General features: G+C 39.3%; 1 protein-coding gene across 8 annotated transcripts in view; it reads right to left on the bottom strand.

The window, feature by feature from the left end:
- Nucleotides 1-10,646: 10,646 nt before the first annotated feature.
- The window catches only part of ZSCAN12 (zinc finger and SCAN domain containing 12), a 48,226-nt gene continuing 39,774 nt past the window's right edge, over nucleotides 10,647-19,098 (bottom strand). The window contains exons 5-6 of one of the 8 annotated variants that reach the window (XR_011563279.1): nucleotides 12,234-14,003; nucleotides 10,647-12,129 (exon numbers count right to left, since the gene is read on the bottom strand). Coding sequence is in view for 1 of the 8 variants with exons in the window: in XM_019985259.2 (XP_019840818.2) it covers nucleotides 13,880-14,003 (124 nt within the window). In the remaining 7 variants the exon portion in view is untranslated. Of the gene's footprint in view, nucleotides 14,004-19,098 lie in introns of all 8 variants that reach the window. The other 7 variants (XR_011563280.1, XR_011563278.1, XR_011563281.1 and 4 more) reach the window with 7 other exon arrangements.

Genomic DNA, 19,098 nt, shown 5'->3' with positions numbered 1-19,098 from the left:
TGCAGAGGACACAGGTTCCCCGGGGGATCTCACATGCCGCAGGGCGACTAAGCCTGTGCACCACTACCGAGCCCACACTCTAGAGCCTGGAAGCCAAAACTACTGAGCCTCTGTGCTGCAACTATTGAAGCTAGTGTGCTTTAGAGCCTGTGCTCCACAACAAGAGAAGCCACCTCATGCACCACATGCACCACAGCCCATGCACCACAATGAAGAGTACCCCTCGCTCACCATGATTAGAGAGAGCCAGAGTGCAGCAATAAAGAGCCAGTACAGCCAAAAATAAATAAATAAAAATTTAAAACTTCTACAAGCTTGCTAAACTTTTATTAATCATCATAATTTGTTCAATTATCTTGGATTTTCTATTTAAACAATTGAGCATATTCCTTAAAACAGTTATGTACTGTAAAAAAGATCAGAATGTTGTACCTCATCTAGTTATACAAAGGGTTAAGTCTCAACCTGCTGCAGTTGCCCATCAACAGTTGGGAAAAACAGAATGAAGCATTCTGGGCTTTGGATAAAAGAGCCCCTAGATGATTAAGACACTCCAGTACTCTTGCCTGGAAAATCCCATGGACGGAGGAGCCTGGTAGGCTGCAGTCCATGGGGTCGCTAAGAGTCGGACATGACTGAGCGACTTCACTTTCCCTTTTCACTTTCATGCATTGGAGAAGGAAATGGCAACCCACTCCAGTGTTCTTGCCTGGAGAATCCCAGAGATGGGGCTGGGGAGGGGGGCCTGGTGGGCTGCCATCTATGGGGTCGCACAGAGTCGGACACGACTGAAGCAACTTAGCAGCAGCAGCAGCAGATGATTAAGATGGAAATCTAAGGAAGAATTTCAATGACCCCTAGATTCTTGCATCTTTTCATTCATAGAAAAGCACAAAAATCATTAACTTGAGATATTTGTTCTTTGTGATTAGCAGTGATCTTTTACACGATGGTGTGATCACTCACCTAGAGCCAGATATACTGGAATGTAAACTCAAGTGGGCCTTAAGAAGCATTACTACAAACAAAGCTAGTGGAGGTGATAAATTCTAGCTGAGCTATTTCAGATCTTAAAAGATGACTTTGTTAAAGTGCTTCACTCAATATGCTAGCAAATTTTGAAAACTCAGCAGTGGCCACAGGATTGGAAAAGATCAGTTTTCATTCCAATCCCAAAGAAGGGCAGTGCCAAAGAATGTTCAAACTACCATACAGTTGCATTCATTTCACATGCTAACAAGGTAATGCTCAAAATCCTTCAAGCTTGGCATCAACAGTATATGAACTGAGAACTTCCAGATATTTAAGATGGATTTAGAAAAGGCAGAGGAACCAGAGATCAAATTGCCAACATCCGTTGGATCATAGAAAAGGCAAGAGAATTCCAGAAAACAAGTACTTCTACTTCATTGACTACACTAATGCTGTTGACTGTGTGGATCACAACCAACTGTAGAAAATTCTTCAAGAGATGGGAATACCAGACCACCTTAACTATTTCCTGATAAACCTGTATGCAGGGCAAGAAGCAACCGTTAGAACCAGGCATGGAACAATGGACTGGTTCAAAATTGGGAAAGAAGTACGTTAAGGCTGTACATTGTCACCCTGCTTATTTAAATTCTGTGCGTGGTGTGTGTGGGCTAAACCTTTAGGCAGAGCAGCCACCCCCTTGGACATCACAAATCCACACCAGGGAGAAGCCATACCTGTGCAAAATGTGCGGCAAAGTCTTTATGTGGAATTCACATCTTCTGAGACATCAATGTATCCATAGTGATTAAAAACCTTTAGAATCCTGACCCTTGACAGACCTAGGAGAGTCAGGGAAGGAAGGAAAGCCACTGGGAAAATGTTGAGGCTCCAGTGTCTTATGAATGTAATGAGTGTGAGAGAAGTTTCACTAGGAATAGAAGCCTTATTAAGCATCAAAACATCCACAGGAGTGAGAAACCCTATCAGTGTGATACGTGTGGAAAAGGATTCACCTGAATTTCATTCCTTCAGTTCAGCCACTCAGTCGTGTCCGACTCTTTGCAACCCCATGAATCGCAGCACACCAGGCCTCCCTGTCCATCACCAACTCCCAGAGTTCACTCAGACTCACGTCCATTGAGTCAGTGATGCCATCCAGCCATCTCATCCTCTGTCGTCCCCTTCTCCTCCTACCCCCAATCCCTCCCAGCATCAGAGTCTTTTCCAATGAGTCAACTCTTCGCATGAGGTGGCCAAAGTACTGGAGTTTCAGCTTTAGCATCATTCCTTCCAAAGAAATCCCAGGGCTGATCTCCTTCAGAATGGACTGGTTGGATCTCCTTGCAGTCCAAGGGACTCTCAAGAGTCTTCTCCATCACCACACTTCAAAAGCATCAATTCTTCGGCACTCAGCCTTCTTCACAGTCCAACTCTCACATCCATACATGACCACAGGAAAAACCATAGTCTTGACTAGATGGACCTTTGTTGGCAAAGTAATGTCTCTGCTTTTGAATATGCTATCTAGGTTGGTCATAACTTTCCTTCCAAGGAGTAAGCGTCTTTTAATTTCATGGCTGCAGTCATCATCTGCAGTGATTTTTGGAGCCCAAAAAAATAAAGTCTGACACTGTTTCCACTGTTTCCCCAACTATTTGCCATGAAGTGATGGGACCAGATGCCATGATCTTCCTTTTCTGAATGTTGAGCTTTAAGCCAATTTTTTCACTCTCTTACTTTCTCTTTCATCAAGAGGCTTTTGAGTTCCTCTTCACTTTCTGTCATAAAGGTGGTGTCATCTGCATATCTGAGGTTATTGATATTTCTCCCGGCAATCTTGATTCCAGCTTGTGCTTCTTCCAGTCCAGCATTTCTCATGATGTACTCTGCATAGAAGTTAAATAAGCAGGGTGACAATATACAGCCTTGATGAACTCCTTTTCCTATTTGGAACCAGTCTGTTGTTTCATGTCCAGTTCTAACTGTTGCTTCTTGACTTGCATACAGATTTCTCAAGAGGCAGGTCAAATGGTCTGGTATTCCCATCTCTTTCAGAATTTTCCACAGTTTATTGTGATCCACACAGTCAAAGGCTTTGGCATAGTCAATAAAGCAGAAATAGATGTTTTTCTGGAACTCTCTTGCTTTTTCCATGATCCAGAGGACGTTGGCAATTTGATCTCTGGTTCCTCTGCCTTTTCTAAAACCAGCTTGAACAGCGGGAAGTTCACGGTTCACGTATTGCTGCAGCCTGGCTTGGAGAATTTTGAGCATTACTTTACTAGCATGTGAGATGAGTGCAATTGTGCGGTAGTTTGAGCATTCTTTGGCATTGTCTTTCTTTGGGATTGGAATGAAAACGGACCTTTTCCAGTCCTGTGGCCACTACTGAGTTTTCCAAATTTGCTGGCATATTGAGTGCAGCACTTTCACAGCATCATCTTTCAGGATTTGAAATAGCTCCACTGGAATTCCATCACCTCCACTAGCTTTGTTCGTAGTGATGCTTTCTAAGGCCCACTTGACTTCACATTCCAGGATGTCTGGCTCTAGGTGAGTGATCACACCATCATGATTATCTTGGTGATGAAGCTCTTTTTTGTACAGTTCTTCTGTGTATTCTTGCCACCTCTTCTTAATATCTTCTGCTTCTGTTAGGTCCATACCATTTCTGTCCTTTATCGAGCCCATCTTTGCATGAAATGTTCCCTTGGTATCTCTAATTTTCTTGAAGAGATCTCTATTGTTTCCCATTCTGTTGTTTTCCTCTATTTCTTTGCATTGATCGCTGAAGAAGGCTTTCTTATCTCTCCTTGCTATTCTTTGGAACTCTGCATTCACATGGAAATATCTTTCCTTTTCTCCTTTGCTTTTATCTTCTCTTCTTTTCACAGCTATTTGTAAGGCCTCCCCAGACAGCCATTTTGCTTCTTTGCATTTCTTTTCCATGGGGATGGTCTTGATCCCTGTCTCCTGTACAATGTCATGAAGCTCATTCCATAGTTCATCAGGCACTCTATCTATTAGATCTAGGCCCTTAAATCTATTTCTCACTTCCACTGTATAATCATAAGGGATTTGATTTAGGTCATACCTGAATGGTCTAGTGGTTTTCCCTACTTTCTTCAATTTAAGTCTGAATTTGATAATAAGGAGTTCATGATCTGAGCCACAGTCAGCTCCCGGTCTTGTTTTTGTTGACTGTATAGAGCTTCTCCATCTTTGGCTGCAATTCACCATCAAAGAAGCCACATTAGGAAAAATGTTCTCTCTCCATGACCCATGTCTTATATGCCAGAGTTGGTGTTCATTCCTCATTGAACTGAGGCCACCCTGGAGTCCTTGCTGACTAGAAAATTGTAAACTTGGCTTTATTTATCACCACACATTATCAGATGTTTGTTAGAAAATAGAGTCTGGTTGAGATGAATTATCTTCTACGTCCTAGGTGATTGAAAAACAACAACACAAACTTGTTTGATGGAGGCCATGGGAGAGTTTTCTTGAAGAGGTCTGACCTGAAATGGTTTGTTCTCATCTATTGAACTTAAAAGGGCTCCCAGATTGACTAATTAATCATCCTCAGCCACACTTTATGATAAGTAGAAGGCTGTGATCTGGAGACTGTTGCTCTATTTATCTCACTTATAATGAAACCTCCATGGTTTGTCAGATTCATGAAATCTTATACACACACACATACACCCTTCCACACACACATATACTATACCAGTGAGATACCTTCACAGCTCTGAAAATCTGATGTCCGCTAGAGTTCTGAAGAATTTGTCACCAAAACTGTTTGTGCTTGTTCCTAACTGTGAGATGCTAGATTCTGAGTCAATCTAGTGCGTGTTTTGCCAAGCACATAGGATTGACAGAGTAGGGATAAGGGTGGGGTTACTTGTGACAGAATCAAAGGGAATACAAATTTCTTTATCAGACTAGGAATGCTAGTATAAATGCCTTAAATAGCTTCTTTTTCATTAAATCAATACAAATTATGATTCACATTATAAGCATACATTGTGATTATTAATCATACATAATTACATATCGGAGAAGGCAATGGCATCCCACTCCAGTATCCTTGCCCGGAAAGTCCCATGGATGGAGGAGCCTGATGGGCTGCAGTCCATGGAGTCACTAAGAGTCGGACAGGACTGAGCGACTTCACTTTCACTTTTCACTTTGCTGCATTGGAGAAGGAAATGGCAACGCACTCCAGTGTTCCTGCCTGGAGAATCCCAGGGACGGAGGAGCCTGGTGGGCTGCCGGCTATGGGGTTGCACAGTCAGACACGACTGAAGTGACTTAGCAGCAGCAGCAGCAATTACATATGGAATTACATTTTTATTAATGTTTCTCTGACATTAATTTTGCTACTCTTGAAGAAAAAAAAAAATGTCCCTATGCAGGCAATGTGAAAATCAGTTATTAAGTCAGGATAAAATAATAGATTCTCTAAAGCTTAGCATCTTGGTTCTTATCTTTTAGTTCTCTTGGGCCTGACCAAGGGCTCTCTAAAGCCTCTGCCATCCTCCTCACAAACCTTCTCCCTCTCCCCAGCTGTAACACAGACTATATCAAAACTTACAGTTACTAAGTTCAAACTTCTCTGGGTCAGTGGGTTCATACCAGGTATTTAAAACAAGTATGACTTACGGTTTAAACTCCGTATTTAGTGTTGACTGTCTTGGTCTTGCTATATATTGAATCCCAAACCAGCTGTGTGGTACCACCTCCTCCAGTACTCATGATAACAACTTTAACCATTAAGTTAACTTCTCAGGTTATCTACTTTCCTTTGAACATACTTTGTAAACCATGTTATTTTTTTCTTCATGACAGTCAAAATTGCAGTCTTATGAATTCAAGTGACAAGTTTTTTTTTAGTCAGCATTATGAAAGAAATATTTATTATGTATATTTCAAATGGAATTGCTTTTACAAAAGTGTTTCAAGATGACTACTTTCCTGCAAACTTTGTTAGTGCATCCCTTCTCTTTATTACAGAAATATGTTTTTGCTTTTGAATCTGCTCACACTTCTCACTTGGTTTCTGGCATCAGCAACAATTTCTTCCTTATTTACAATATCACTCAAGGACTCATGAATTCAGGTATTTCAAGGTTTTCTGCCACCTCTCACAATGGATGGCTTTACCATTGTGATACATTCTTACTTGTTTATCCAAAAGTTTTTGCAGATCTGTCCAAGTCCCTGTTTTTATGCCAGGTTCCAAGCTTTGGTATTTCAAAGTTTTTAAGGGACACAAATTTAAGAAATCCTAATGTAAATGATTTTTACAATAATAAACAATATAGTTATTTTGAATCCTTAAACTGATAAAAATCTATTTTATGATTTTCAAACTTCCTGAACATACTTGTATTAGTCTGTGTTCTCCAGACAAACATAACCAATAGGATGTATATATAATGAGATTTATTATAAAAAATGACTCACATGATTATGGAGGCTGAGAAGATGTGCAGCTGGCAAGCTGGAGACCAAAGAAAGCTGATGGTGAGATTCCAGTCCAAAAGCCAGCAGGTTTGAGAATCAAGAAGAACCAATGCTTCAAGTTTGAAGGCAGGAAAAGACAAATCTGAAGGCAGGTCAATGCCATCAGGCAGGAGGAGTTCCCTCTTACTCCATACAGGATCAGACTTTCTTGTTCTATTCAGGTCTTCACCTGATTGGAGGATGACCATCCACATTAGGAAGAAAAGTCTGCTTTATGCAGTTAACCAATTCAAACACTAATGTCATCCCAAAACACTTTCACAGACACACCAAGAAAAATGTTTGACCAAATATCTGGGTATCCTGTGGCTCAGTCAAAAGGACACAAAATTATCCATCACAATACTGCAGTTACGGGCATTAGCTAAGTATTAAAACTGTTAATCATGCTTCCCCCTTTTGATCTCTAGTTCTTACAAATAACAGTAAGAACCTAGGAAATAATGTTTGGAGCCTCCTTACCCTGCTTACAGATCAGGAAAAGAAGGGCTGGTATGAGGCTGAGACACAGGAGATAATGACTGGCTCACTACTGTATTCAGAGCACCCAGCAGGCTTCCTGATGAATGAATGATTCCAAACATTGGTTGATTCTACTTGCTCTTTCCTATCAACATAAAATCCCGCTGGTACCTACTGCTAGAGACTGAAGTGTTCACATACCTATTTTCACAACTAATGGTTTTTCTGTTGTACCTATATCACATTGGCTAAGATACAAGATATAAAAAGACTTCCCTGAGATTCAACAGTGTATCCTACCTGCTGTTGAATATTTAGGAGTTAAGTACCTAAAGGTAGGATTGCATCCAGCTGCATAATGCCTTAGTTATTAAACATGTTTCTTGGGGCTGAGTAGATTACTTAAAGTCAGTGCAAATCTATGCTTCTGATGTGGGGCTGATCTTTCTGTGCCTCCTGGTCTCTTCCCAACTCAGTTACTTTAGGGAAAAAAGGGTCCCCAGTGTTCCAGCCACCTTTGCAGGATAGAGTCCTTCATATTACTCCCTAAGCTCCCAGTCAAGCAGACAATACTCTTCTGGTGGGTGGTGTTTATAACCCTTGAAGTGCTTATATTAAATTTCTTTCTTCATGTTTTTGTTTTTAAAAATGCATGCCTAAATTCAGCTGATAGAATTTAAACTTACAATGAAGAAAAAGAAGTTAAAGTAACTTTAGGAGTGAGGGTAATTAGGAGGTGATATGGGGGGCATGAAATAGTGAATGGCACAGTGCCTCCATTGTTTGAGGAGGCAATTTACTCTTCAGTAAAATGTCTGTTCATGATTTTGCCCATGGCCAAATTGCTTAATTGCTGCCATTAGGTAAGTTCTTTTTATATGCTCAGTACAAGTCCTCTATCAGATGAAGTGAAGTGAAAGTCGCTCAGTCATGTCTGACTCTTTGCAACCCCAAGGACTATACAGTCCATGGAATTCTCCAGGCCATAATAGTGGAGTGGGTACCCTTTCCCTTCTCCAGGGCATCTTCCCAACCCAGGGATCAAACCCAGGTCTCCCGCATTGCAGGCAGATTCTTTACCAGCTAAGCCACAAGGGAAGATACATGATATAAATTATATCAGATATATGGTATAAAAATATTTTCCCATTTCTTTAGTTTGTCTTTTAATCCTCTTAACAGTCACAAAGCAAAAGTTTTAAATCTTTTTGAAGACCAAATTATTAACTTTTCCTTTAATAAATCATGCTTTTGACATCAATTCTAACCATCTTTGCCTAACCCTAGGTCCTGATGATTTCCTCTTATGTGTTCCTTGAAGCTTTATGGTTTTATGTTTTAGCTCCATGATCTATTTTCAGCTTTTTGTAAATATAAGGTGTATGGTTCAAGCTGAGTTGTTTTTACGTTTTTGGCTATGGATGTCCAATTGCATCAGCACCTTTTTCTGAAAAGGCTATCCCTCCTCCACGGAACTGTTTCTGTACCTTTGTGAAAAATCAGTTGGGCATTTTTGTGTGGACTGAATTATGGATTCTTCAATCTGATGCACTGAACTATATGTCTACAATACCACATTCTTGATCACTATATCAGGCAGAGTGATTGCTCCCACTTTATACTTTTACAAAATGTAGTTTTTCTAGGTCCTTTGCCTTTCTGTATAAATTTTAGAGATAGCTTATCTGTATCTTCCAAAAAATTTTGCTTGAGTTTTGAAATAATAATTTATATTGGACCTGTAAATCAATGTAGGGAGAATTGGTATCTTTACTATGCATGTCTTCTAATCCATGAACACCGCATGTGTCTCCATTTACTTAGATCTTTGATTTGCAACAGCTTTTTGTCATTGTCTCAGTCCAGATACAGATCCTGTACATTTCTGTTAGATTTATACCCAAGGATTTAATTTTCTTAGGAGCAACTACAAATGGCATTGCATTTTACACTTCAATTTCTGATTGTCTATTATTAGCATATAGAGATAGGACTGATTTTTGCACATTGATTTTGTATCTTTCAATCTTGTTGAATTTGCTTACTGGTCCTAAAGTTTTTTGTAGGTTCCTTGGGATTTTCTATGTGTACAACTACATTACCTATAAATATGCAGTTTTTTCAATTCATGTCATTTTTGATCTTGGTGCACTTCCAGTAAGTACTTCCAATATATGTTAAGTAAGAATGATGGGAGTGAACATACTTACCTTGATCCCAGTCTTACAGGGAAAACATTGTATTTGAAATTAGCTGTAGGTGTTTTGCAGATCTTTTATATCAAGTTAGAGAAGTTACCTTCTATTTCTAGGGTGCTGAAAGTTTCTATTATGAATGAGAATTGGATTTTGTCAAATGCTTAAGACTGAAATAGCTTTACATATTGGAATAAATCTTGATTATGGTATATAACTCTTTATAAATACCTTGATTTCATTTGCTAATATTTCATTGCATCTAAGTTCATGAGAGATACTGGTTCCGAGGGAGGTGGTTTCCATTCATTGTTTCATTATGGTATCAGAGTAATATTAGCAACATGACAAGAGTTGGGAAATATAACGTTTTCTATTTTTTGAAAGAAACTGTAAATTTGCTGATCATCCTTCCTCCAATGTTTGGTAGAATTCTCCAGTGAAGCCCTCTAGCCCTGAAGATTGGGTAACTTTAAATTATGAATTCAATTTTTTTAATGGCCAAAGGATTATTCAGATTATCTATGTCTTGGTTGGGTTTTGGTTACTTATACTTTTGAAGAATTGGGCAATTTTTTGAAGAATTGTTCTAGTTGTCAGAGTTATAAATGCAAAGTTGTTCAGTCTGCCCTCGTGAAGCTTTTAATAAATAATGCAAGATCTGTAGTGATATGCCATGTTCATTCCTGTCACTAGTGATTTGTATCTTCTCTTTTAATCTTGTTGGCTTTATTAAAAGTTTATATTTTATTGGAAAAATTTTTTGAAGAGACAGCTTATGTTTTGCTGATTTTTCTCCTGTTTTCCTATTCTCAATTTCATTAATTTCTGCTATTATCGTTATTATTTTCTTCTTTCTACTGCCTTGGTTTTATTTTGCTCTTGATCTTTAGTTTATTGAAGCAGGAACTTCAATTATTGATTTCAGACTATTCCATTTTTCTAATATAAGCATTTAGTGCTATAATTTTCCTTCTCAACATTTCTTCAGCTGTGTCTCACATCTTGTCATAGGTTGTACTTATTTCCCTTGAATCTATGTATTTTAAAATTCCTTTGAGAGTTCCCTCCTGACCAGGGCATTATTTAGAAATATTTTCCTTAGTTTCCAAATGTTTGGAGAGTTTTCTGTTGACTTACTGTTATTTCATAGTTTGGTACCATTGTGGTCAGAGAATATACTCCAAATGATTTCAATTACATAAAAAGCATTTTTCCCACAAAAAAGCACCCACCCCAAATAGTTTTACATCAGAATTCAACTTTCAAATACAAGATAATTTCAATGCTTTACAAATGGTACTAGAACATTAAAAACAAACAAAAAAGAACAAAAACTTAAAGTTTTTTTTATGATGTAGTAAAATTAAAACCTAACCATGAATATAGAATAAAATGACAGATCTAAAAGATGACAGCTTTTTATATGAATATTGAGTAAAAATACACTAAATAAAGTATTAGCAAGTAGAACCCATTAACACATTAAGAAAACACCATGACTAAGTGAAATTTATTTCAGGAATGCAAGGTTGGTTCAATATTAGGAAATCCTTTCATGTAATACAAGGTGATAATAAAATTAAGGGGAAAATGTAGTTTCTATAATGCTGAAAAAGTCTTTAATAGAATGCAGTCTGTCTTTTAAAATAGTGACTATAATATCTACTCAGAAAATTCAGGCATTTGCAGCAGATATAAACTCCTAACTGTGAAATAATCATTGCAATCTTTTGAAATCTGTGGTTCCTATATTTAATGACCTACTATAAAATCCATAAGCTTCATTCTCATAGAGATTGGGCTATACTGCCAAATTGCTGAAGAACAGCTTAGATAGATTCTTTCCTCTTTCAGCCTGTAGGTTTTAGAACTGAAAGTAATATTACTTCAAAATATTAGCCTCCAGGATATTATATTGTGTTATCTATAAAAGAAAATAACCTATTATCTGTCAAAGCTATATGTGAAATATCATTTTCTATCTTAAAAAAAAAAACAAAGCTGGGAAATATATACTCTGTGATGGACACCTCTTTGGCCTTGTGTTGGAACACAGAAGCAGTGCCAAATTTTAAAAAGTACTAACAATTCAATGACGTGGCTCATTATGCTTACTGAAGCTTTACAAATGTCATTTTTATGTCCTGGGGTACTCATACAAGCCTATTTAGCCCATAAGAATTAATTTACAACAAGCAGTAGACAATATTATCTACACTTGAATGAATTTAAGATGTGAGATTAGAGTGGGCATGGGAAAATACCATGTCCCCAACAGTCATCTTGGAGACAGTAGCACAAGTCCAGGGATGCAGGTAAACATCTTCATTTCAAAACTCCTGATCGTTCATGTTTATAGACTCCTTTTGGAAGCAAAAAGAACTTATGACTTTCCTTTTTCTTGACTTGAGAAATTCACTGAATGTTCTTTGTGGCTACAATGGGCAATATAAAATATCCATTCCCCATACATCTTGCCCATTTACATTAATTATATGAATTTTCCAATATCATGGAGACTCTATTGTTGAGGCTTGATATCTGTCCATACAACTTCCTACAATCTTCTCATTTATAAGAGCCTCTCTAATATGGACTCCCTGATATTTTCTAAGGTCCAACCTCTGAAGACTTTTCCAAACCCATGACACTCAGTTTTTCTTTAGTGTGATCTTCTCCCCAATGCTGAATAATGCTATGATTCCATAGAAAACATTTCCACATTCATCACATTTAGTAGATCTGTCTCCCGTGTAGAATCTATAGTGCAGTCAGTTCTGACTTCTGGCTGAAGGCCTTCCTTCTTGCTTCCTTCACATAATGTTCTAGAAGGTTTCCATGATGAATGAAGGCCTCCTTACAGTCATCACATGTATGCAGTTTCTCGCTTTTGCAGATTTTCTAATGTCAAAAATGGCTTTCTCACATTCTTTATACTGACAGCATTTCCCTTGTGATAGATTTCCTAGTGGGAAAGGAGGGACAGACTGTAAACAAAAGCCTTTACAAACATGTTGTTCTCAAGCATTTTCTTTGATATGTGCTCCCTAATGCTGCGTAATGACTCACCAGTGACTAAAGCTTTTACTAACTTACTGCACTGGTGGTGTAATTCTGCAGACTCCCCCCACATGACAGCATCTTCAGATTTGTGTGTTGGAGACAAGTCCTTATTTTCATTCTCAGTAACTCCATCTAAAAAAATGCATAGACAATTCAAATGTCAGTTGTCTCTTCTCCTGAGATCATGAGATTAATGATGAGAAACAGTGATAAAGATAAAACTCAGTTTTACCTAAAGTGCATGCTTTTTCAGTTTCCCTAAACTGCCATCTCAGTTTTGAAAAATACCCAAGAAGGCATATGAGGTTCCAGTTTGAGAAGCGAGAGCTGGGAAGAAAGAAACTGGAAGAGCATGGAGAATTTTCTCACAAAATATGACAAAGAATCAGGAAGGTATAATCAAAAAAGTTAAGAAGAGATCAGTTTTAATCCATACATGAAAAAAAGAGAATATCATGAAACCAAGAGAAATTTAATTTGCTAAAGGGTAATTATAAGTACCATTTAAACAAAATGAAATGTATTGAGGCCACTACTACAAACAAACAAAATGTTCCATAAATGTTTGTTAAGTGGATCCACAAACAATGGCATATAATAAAAGTTAACTTGAAGCAACAGGTAAATTAGTTTCAAAAATCCATACTATTTTGATGTGGGGAAATAAGTAAACTGGAAAAATTACAGTGGGGAAGATAACTTTTTCAGGTAATATTCAGGATTAAAAGAAGAAAAACATTTTGAAGCTAAAGAAGTTGAAAAAGTCAAGACAACAAAACACAAACACCTCCACAAATATGAATAACAGCTTCTACCTAAAGAATTGGGCAATGAGGAGATGGGTAGGTGCACAGTTCCCAGGGAGAAAATACTACTTACAATAGTTCTAAAAAGCTGCCTTTCAAAGATGTCTTCTTTCTCAGCAGATTTGCTTTCTCATCTGCTTTTCATTTCATAAGGCAATACTGTGAGAGTAACACTAAGCGTTTTAACAGTCTGGACCTGACACTTCTGATTCCAGGGCACTATCTTCCCAAAAGCATATCTTGTTCTATCCTTGTTCTACCTGGACCCTAAAAGCAATGGGATGAAGAGATGGTCTTGGAAAATTGAATATGAAGCTAGTCCCTCAGTAAAAATACTCATACACCACCACCACCACCAATAAAAACCAAATATAGAGAGAGAACGTTCCAGAGGTGTACATGAATTAAAGCCCATGAAGGTGATACGGGGTTATGGCTCCAAATACATCTGATGGGTCCTGAAATTTGGTTTTGCTGCTTTCTATGTTATTCCTTTCACTACTCAAGCCATAAATCATCCTCCCAACCCTTCCCGCCTTAAGGCTTGTCCATCAAACTGTCTCTAACTCCTCCAGCATAACTGATGCCTCTTTTCCACATTCTGGATGATATTATCCTCCCTAGGTCTGCAGTTCTCCAGGCAGAGGTCAGGACCTACTTTAGCACCTGCTCCTCGGTCTGTATCTCTGCTCTCTGCATCTGTGGGCAGAGTTACCCATCTTCTGACAGACCTGTGAGGTTCAAGTAGCTATTTCCTGGTAGCAACAACTTAAAATTTGAAGAAAGATTTTGCTGTGCCAGTCTGATTCTTGGACAGGCACAACCCTGGCCCTCTACCATCAGTCACTAGTAGAGGTCTTTTCTGCAAGAGGACTGCCATTCTGGAATAAGCGAGCTCAGAAGAAGATTCACTCCAGCTTGTGGTTCGCATTGATTTTTCAGAAGTATTTCCTTGTAGCTAGTCTTCTTCCTGAGGCATAAAACAACACAATTAACAGAAACTCTGAATTTTATTTAGCTCTTACCCCAAAATTCACTTACCTGGTAATGCACTGAAAGAAAAAAGGAACTCTGTCAGAAAGCTAAAAAATATATGAGTGGGAATGACTGCAAATTATTATCCAGCACTATCTGCTAAAACTCTTACTTCCTAAATGTTTAAGTTAATCAGGCTTGGGAGAAAGACCATGACCCTCTTCCCTTTGGTTCCCCTCTTCTGAGAATCTCAAACAGTAAACCATCAGAGATCAGAAAATAACGGTTATTGAAAATTGACTGTAAATTTAACTCATCTAAGATTTTATAATTCCATCTGACACATGAATGATACTGAGGCACAGAGGAATTGAACTATTTGCTAAAAGTCGCACAACCAGTAAGTGGACTCCTAATTTGTTCCTATTTATTCTAGGGAGAGTCATGAGTGGGATCATCTTAAAAGAACGCAACTTTCCTTTTACCAAACTGAGGTTCAGGACTTTCCTCTTTCTCAACATCCTCAACATCCTATTACAACTCAAGACTTGGAAACCATCTTTAACTTTCCCCTGCATATCAATCATCACACTGAACTTCAGCAGAGTCCCCAAAGGGCCAGATATACACGGAGTCAAAGCCGGAGTCTAGGAATCGGTGACCACCGACCCCTACAACACAGAGGCCAAAAAACTCGCAGTTCTAAGCCTTCAGCAATCAACGGCTGGCTTACCCTTCAGTCTTCTCTAGGAACCTGGAGGTTCTCTCCTATGGTTGCCTGGCAGCATCCCCGCCCCTGCTGAGCAGCACAGGTTTGGGCAGCTGGGTTGGGTAACTCCAGTGGGCTGCGCTCTGAGGCTGGGGCTCGACAGTCTCCTCCCGCCAGGGTTCGCCTTCCCACTACAGAAGCTCGAAAGAGCAGCTCCCAAGACAAAAAGTGAACCCCCCTGGCTGCTAGTTATAGCTGATAACTAACAAGGGTAGGTAGAAACAAAAGATAGGAAAACCTTTCCCAGGCAGTTTAGGCGATGTTTATCTCCTGCCGTCCACTGTTCATCAGAGTCCAAGATAAAAAGTAGAGCAGAGAGGGAGCTTTCATCTCAGCGGCAACAATGCAGCAGTCTTGGGAAATCTGCAGCGTGGTTACAGGTAATCTCTGGCCTGGGGCTGGAGCTTCTAGTCAGTCAGTCAGTACAGTCACTCAGTCGTGTCTGACTCTTTGCGACCCCATGGACTGCAGCACACCAGGCCTCCCTGTCCATCACCAACTCCCGGTGATCACTCAAACTCATGTCCATTGAGTTGGTGATGCCATTCAACCATCTCATCCTCTGTCCTCCCCTTCTCCTCTTGCCTTCAAGAGGAGAAGAGAGGAGAGAGGAGCTTCTAGAGGCCACGCATTTGAGAGAACCCAGGGCAATAAACAAAGCAAACATCTATAAAGCTCTTGAATCTCAAGCGGGAATCAAGATTGCCAAGAGAACTATCAACAACCTCAGATATGCAGATGATACCGCTCTAATGGCAAAAAGCAAAGAGAAACTAAAGAGCCTCTTGATGAAGGTGAAAGAAGAGAGTGAAAAAGCAGGCTTAAAACTTGGCATTCAAAAAACTAAGATCGTGACATCTGGTCTCATCATTTCATAGCAAGTAGGGGAAAAGTGGAAACGGTGACAGATTTTTATTTTCTAGGGTTCCAAAATCACTTCAGATGGTGACTGCAGCCACAAAATTAAAAGACACTTGCTCCTTGGAAGGAAAGTTATGACAAACCTAGACAGAGTATTAAAAAAGCAGAGACATCATCACTTCACCGACAAAGGGCCATTGAGTCAAAGCTATAATTTTTCCATTAGTCACGTACAGAGTTGAAAGTTGGACCATAAAGAAGGTTGAACGCCAAAGAATTGATGTTTTCAAATTGTGCTGCTGGAGAAGACTCTTGAGAGTCCCTTGGGCAGCAAGGAGATCAAACTAATCTAGTCAATCCTAAAGGAAATCAACCCTGAATATTCATTAGAAGGACTAATGCTGAAGCTCCAATACTTGGGCCACCTGATGCAAAGAACCAATTCATTGGGGAAGAACATAATGCTGGGAAAGATTGAGGGCAAGAGGAGAAGGGGATGACAGAAGATGACATGGTTGGATGGCAAAGCCAACTCAATGGATGAGTTTAAGCAAACTATGGGAGATAATGAAGGACAAGGGAAGCCTGGAATGCTGCATTTCATGCAGTCACAGAGTCAGACACGACTTAGCAACTGAACAACAAATAAAGTACTTAGGTGCTAAGCACTGTTCTAAGCACTTTATATAAAACTCATTTATCCATATAACTATTATCCTATAACTCCCCAAGCAGAGGAAGGTACTTTAGCAATATTTTACATTATGAGGAAACTGAGGCCCAATGTCACTCAGCTAATTTGGCTACGGCAAGCTGTAGAGTTCTAAACCGCCTCCTTCTTTATTGGGAATAAAATGGTAAGACACATACTCTTAAATATTTCACTTAAGTAGGCTGAGCTGAGGCACTAGGTCAAAATGTATGAAGTGCATATAAAGTGCTGCTGCTGCTAAGTCGCTTCAGTCGTGTCCGACTCTGTGCGACCCCATAGACGGCAGCCCACCAGGCTCCCCCATCCCTGGGATTCTCCAGGCAAGAACACTGAAGTGGGTTGCCCTTTCCTTCTCCAATGCATGAAGGTGAAAAGTGAAAGTGAAGTCGCTCAGTCATGTCCAACTCTGAGCGACCCCATGGACTGCAGCCTACCAGGCTCCTCCATCCATGGGATTTTCCAGGCAAGAGTACTGGACAGGGGTGCCATCGCCTTCTCTGATATAAAGTGCAGACAGGAATAATGAAGCTCTGCATAAATCAGAGGTAACAAATGGCCTCCTCTTAGGAATCCTTGGAGTACCCAGGACCAGGCCATTTGGGCTTAGGAAAATGACTGGTGGAGCAAACATATATCCCCAAAGATCACCTTGAACTGTGATGGGGGAAATCTCTGGGAGCCTTGACTTCTGGGTTTTCAGACCTGGAAAAGGTCTTTTACATGAGTGTGAAGAGAATACACTGTTTTCAAGAAAGCAATGGATAACTTCTGGCTCTCAATAATGACCTCACAATGTGAGCTAGGGAGGTAATCAACTGGTGAGTTTAAAATACTTATCAAAGTTGGTTTTGTCGAAATCAAATTTTATATATATAAAATCAGATTATATATATAAATACAATATATATATATATTATATATATATATAATATATCCATACCTACTTTATAAATATATTAAAGTACTATGTACAAGAATAATGTACATGAACTCCTTATCAGTTATACCCAGAAACATTTGGAAGGAGAAAAGATCCAAAGAATTTCTTATAAAACGATGAACTGCTGGTGGAGCTTTATAACGTAAAATCTGCAGTGTAAAAGCTTGAAAGTTGAAAAAATTCTATTAACAGTGTATCAAAATAATAGTTTAGTCGCTTAGTCATGTCTTACTCTTGTGACCCCATGGACTGAAGCCTGCCAGGCTCCTCCGTCCATGGGACTTCTCAGGCAAGAATACTGTAGTAGGTTGTCATTTCCTTTTTCAGGGGATCTCCCCAACCCAGGGATCAAACCCACTTCTGCATTGGCAGGCAGATTCTTTGCAACTGAGCCACCTGAGAAGCCCCAATCAAAATGATTATCCTCTGTTAAATAAGCACACTCATTGCTCAAATAAATTCTGGGCGTGTGGAGTCAGGAAGAGTAACTGAAAGAAATATATAATATATACTTATCTATGGTTTTTTAAGTCCAAGAAATGGTACTAGCTACAAATATAAGATCGCTTTTAAAAACCCTCATCAAAGGTATTGATGTACCCATAGTGAGTTACTGGATAGATCCATAATGGGGATATTATCTAATCTCTATGATTTGTATTAGACAGGCAAATGTCCCTTATTCTGTCAGAATAATGCAGAAAACAATGATTCTAAGCTAGGAGTGTGATCCTTTCCTATAAAGAGACCATTTTTAACTTGAAACATCTCCTGCATACATCCTCATTCTGCAGGCAACAAGAATTAGATATTTACACTGGCCAAACTTCATCCAAGATTTAGTATACAAGAGGATGGGGATATTATCACTCTAGAAGTATTTCCCATAATTTTGATAGTTGAAAATTTTTCTATAGGTAATAACTCAAAAGAGGGCTTCCCTCCTGGCTCAGTTGGTAAAGAATCTGCCTGCAATGCAGGAGACATGGGTTCGATTCCAGGGTCGGGAAGATGCCCTGGAGAAGGAAATGGCAACCCACGCCAGTATTCTTGCCTGGAGAATCCCATGGACAGAGGAACCTGGCAGGCTACAGTCCATGGGGTCGCAAGAGTCAGACATGACTAAGTGACTTTCACTACTATTACTCACTAATAACTCAAAGCCCTGAATACCACTGCAATATGCAGTTTGTTCTGAAACAGAGTGGGTTCTGGATCTGCTGAGTTCATATCCTGGTCCCCCACACACTAACTCTGTGACCTCAAGTAGTTTTACTGACTTCCATTTCCCCAGGTAAAAATGAAATAGTGTGAGCAAAGCATTTAGTAATGTCTGGCCCTTAGCAAGTAATTAGTAAATATCACATAATACTGTTAATGAATCCCTTCATCTATTCCTAAAGATTGCCAAGAATAATGACTTTGTTTTAACTGTAACAACTCTAATGGTCAATCACTGGATATTAATGGAAGAGGCTACTTCATTGTGACGACAGGAGTGCACAGCTTTTCTAAGTGCTTCCATCTGATCACTCTCCACCTCCATCTTCACCCACCATGCCCCAGGAAATTTCTCAATCCTACAGCCCTGGTCAACCCCTCCCCACATTTTTTCTTTTTTATCAGAGGGGTCCATCTTCCTTCCTTTCAGTCCCTGTCTATTACACTCTTTGGAACCCTTTTGCGATTGTCAGGATACCTTTTCATCTGAAACCCATGTTTAAAGCTCACTTTACTTTTCACTGCTTTAGAAATTTGATTCTCCCCCAACCTCTCCAAGTGCTTTTGCCTTAGTAAACACTGTCTTG

Source organism: Bos indicus, chromosome 23, assembly GCF_029378745.1.
Source record: "Bos indicus isolate NIAB-ARS_2022 breed Sahiwal x Tharparkar chromosome 23, NIAB-ARS_B.indTharparkar_mat_pri_1.0, whole genome shotgun sequence".
In the NCBI taxonomy this organism is placed as follows: Eukaryota; Metazoa; Chordata; class Mammalia; order Artiodactyla; family Bovidae; genus Bos; species Bos indicus.
This window is presented reverse-complemented; position numbering and strand designations above follow the sequence as displayed.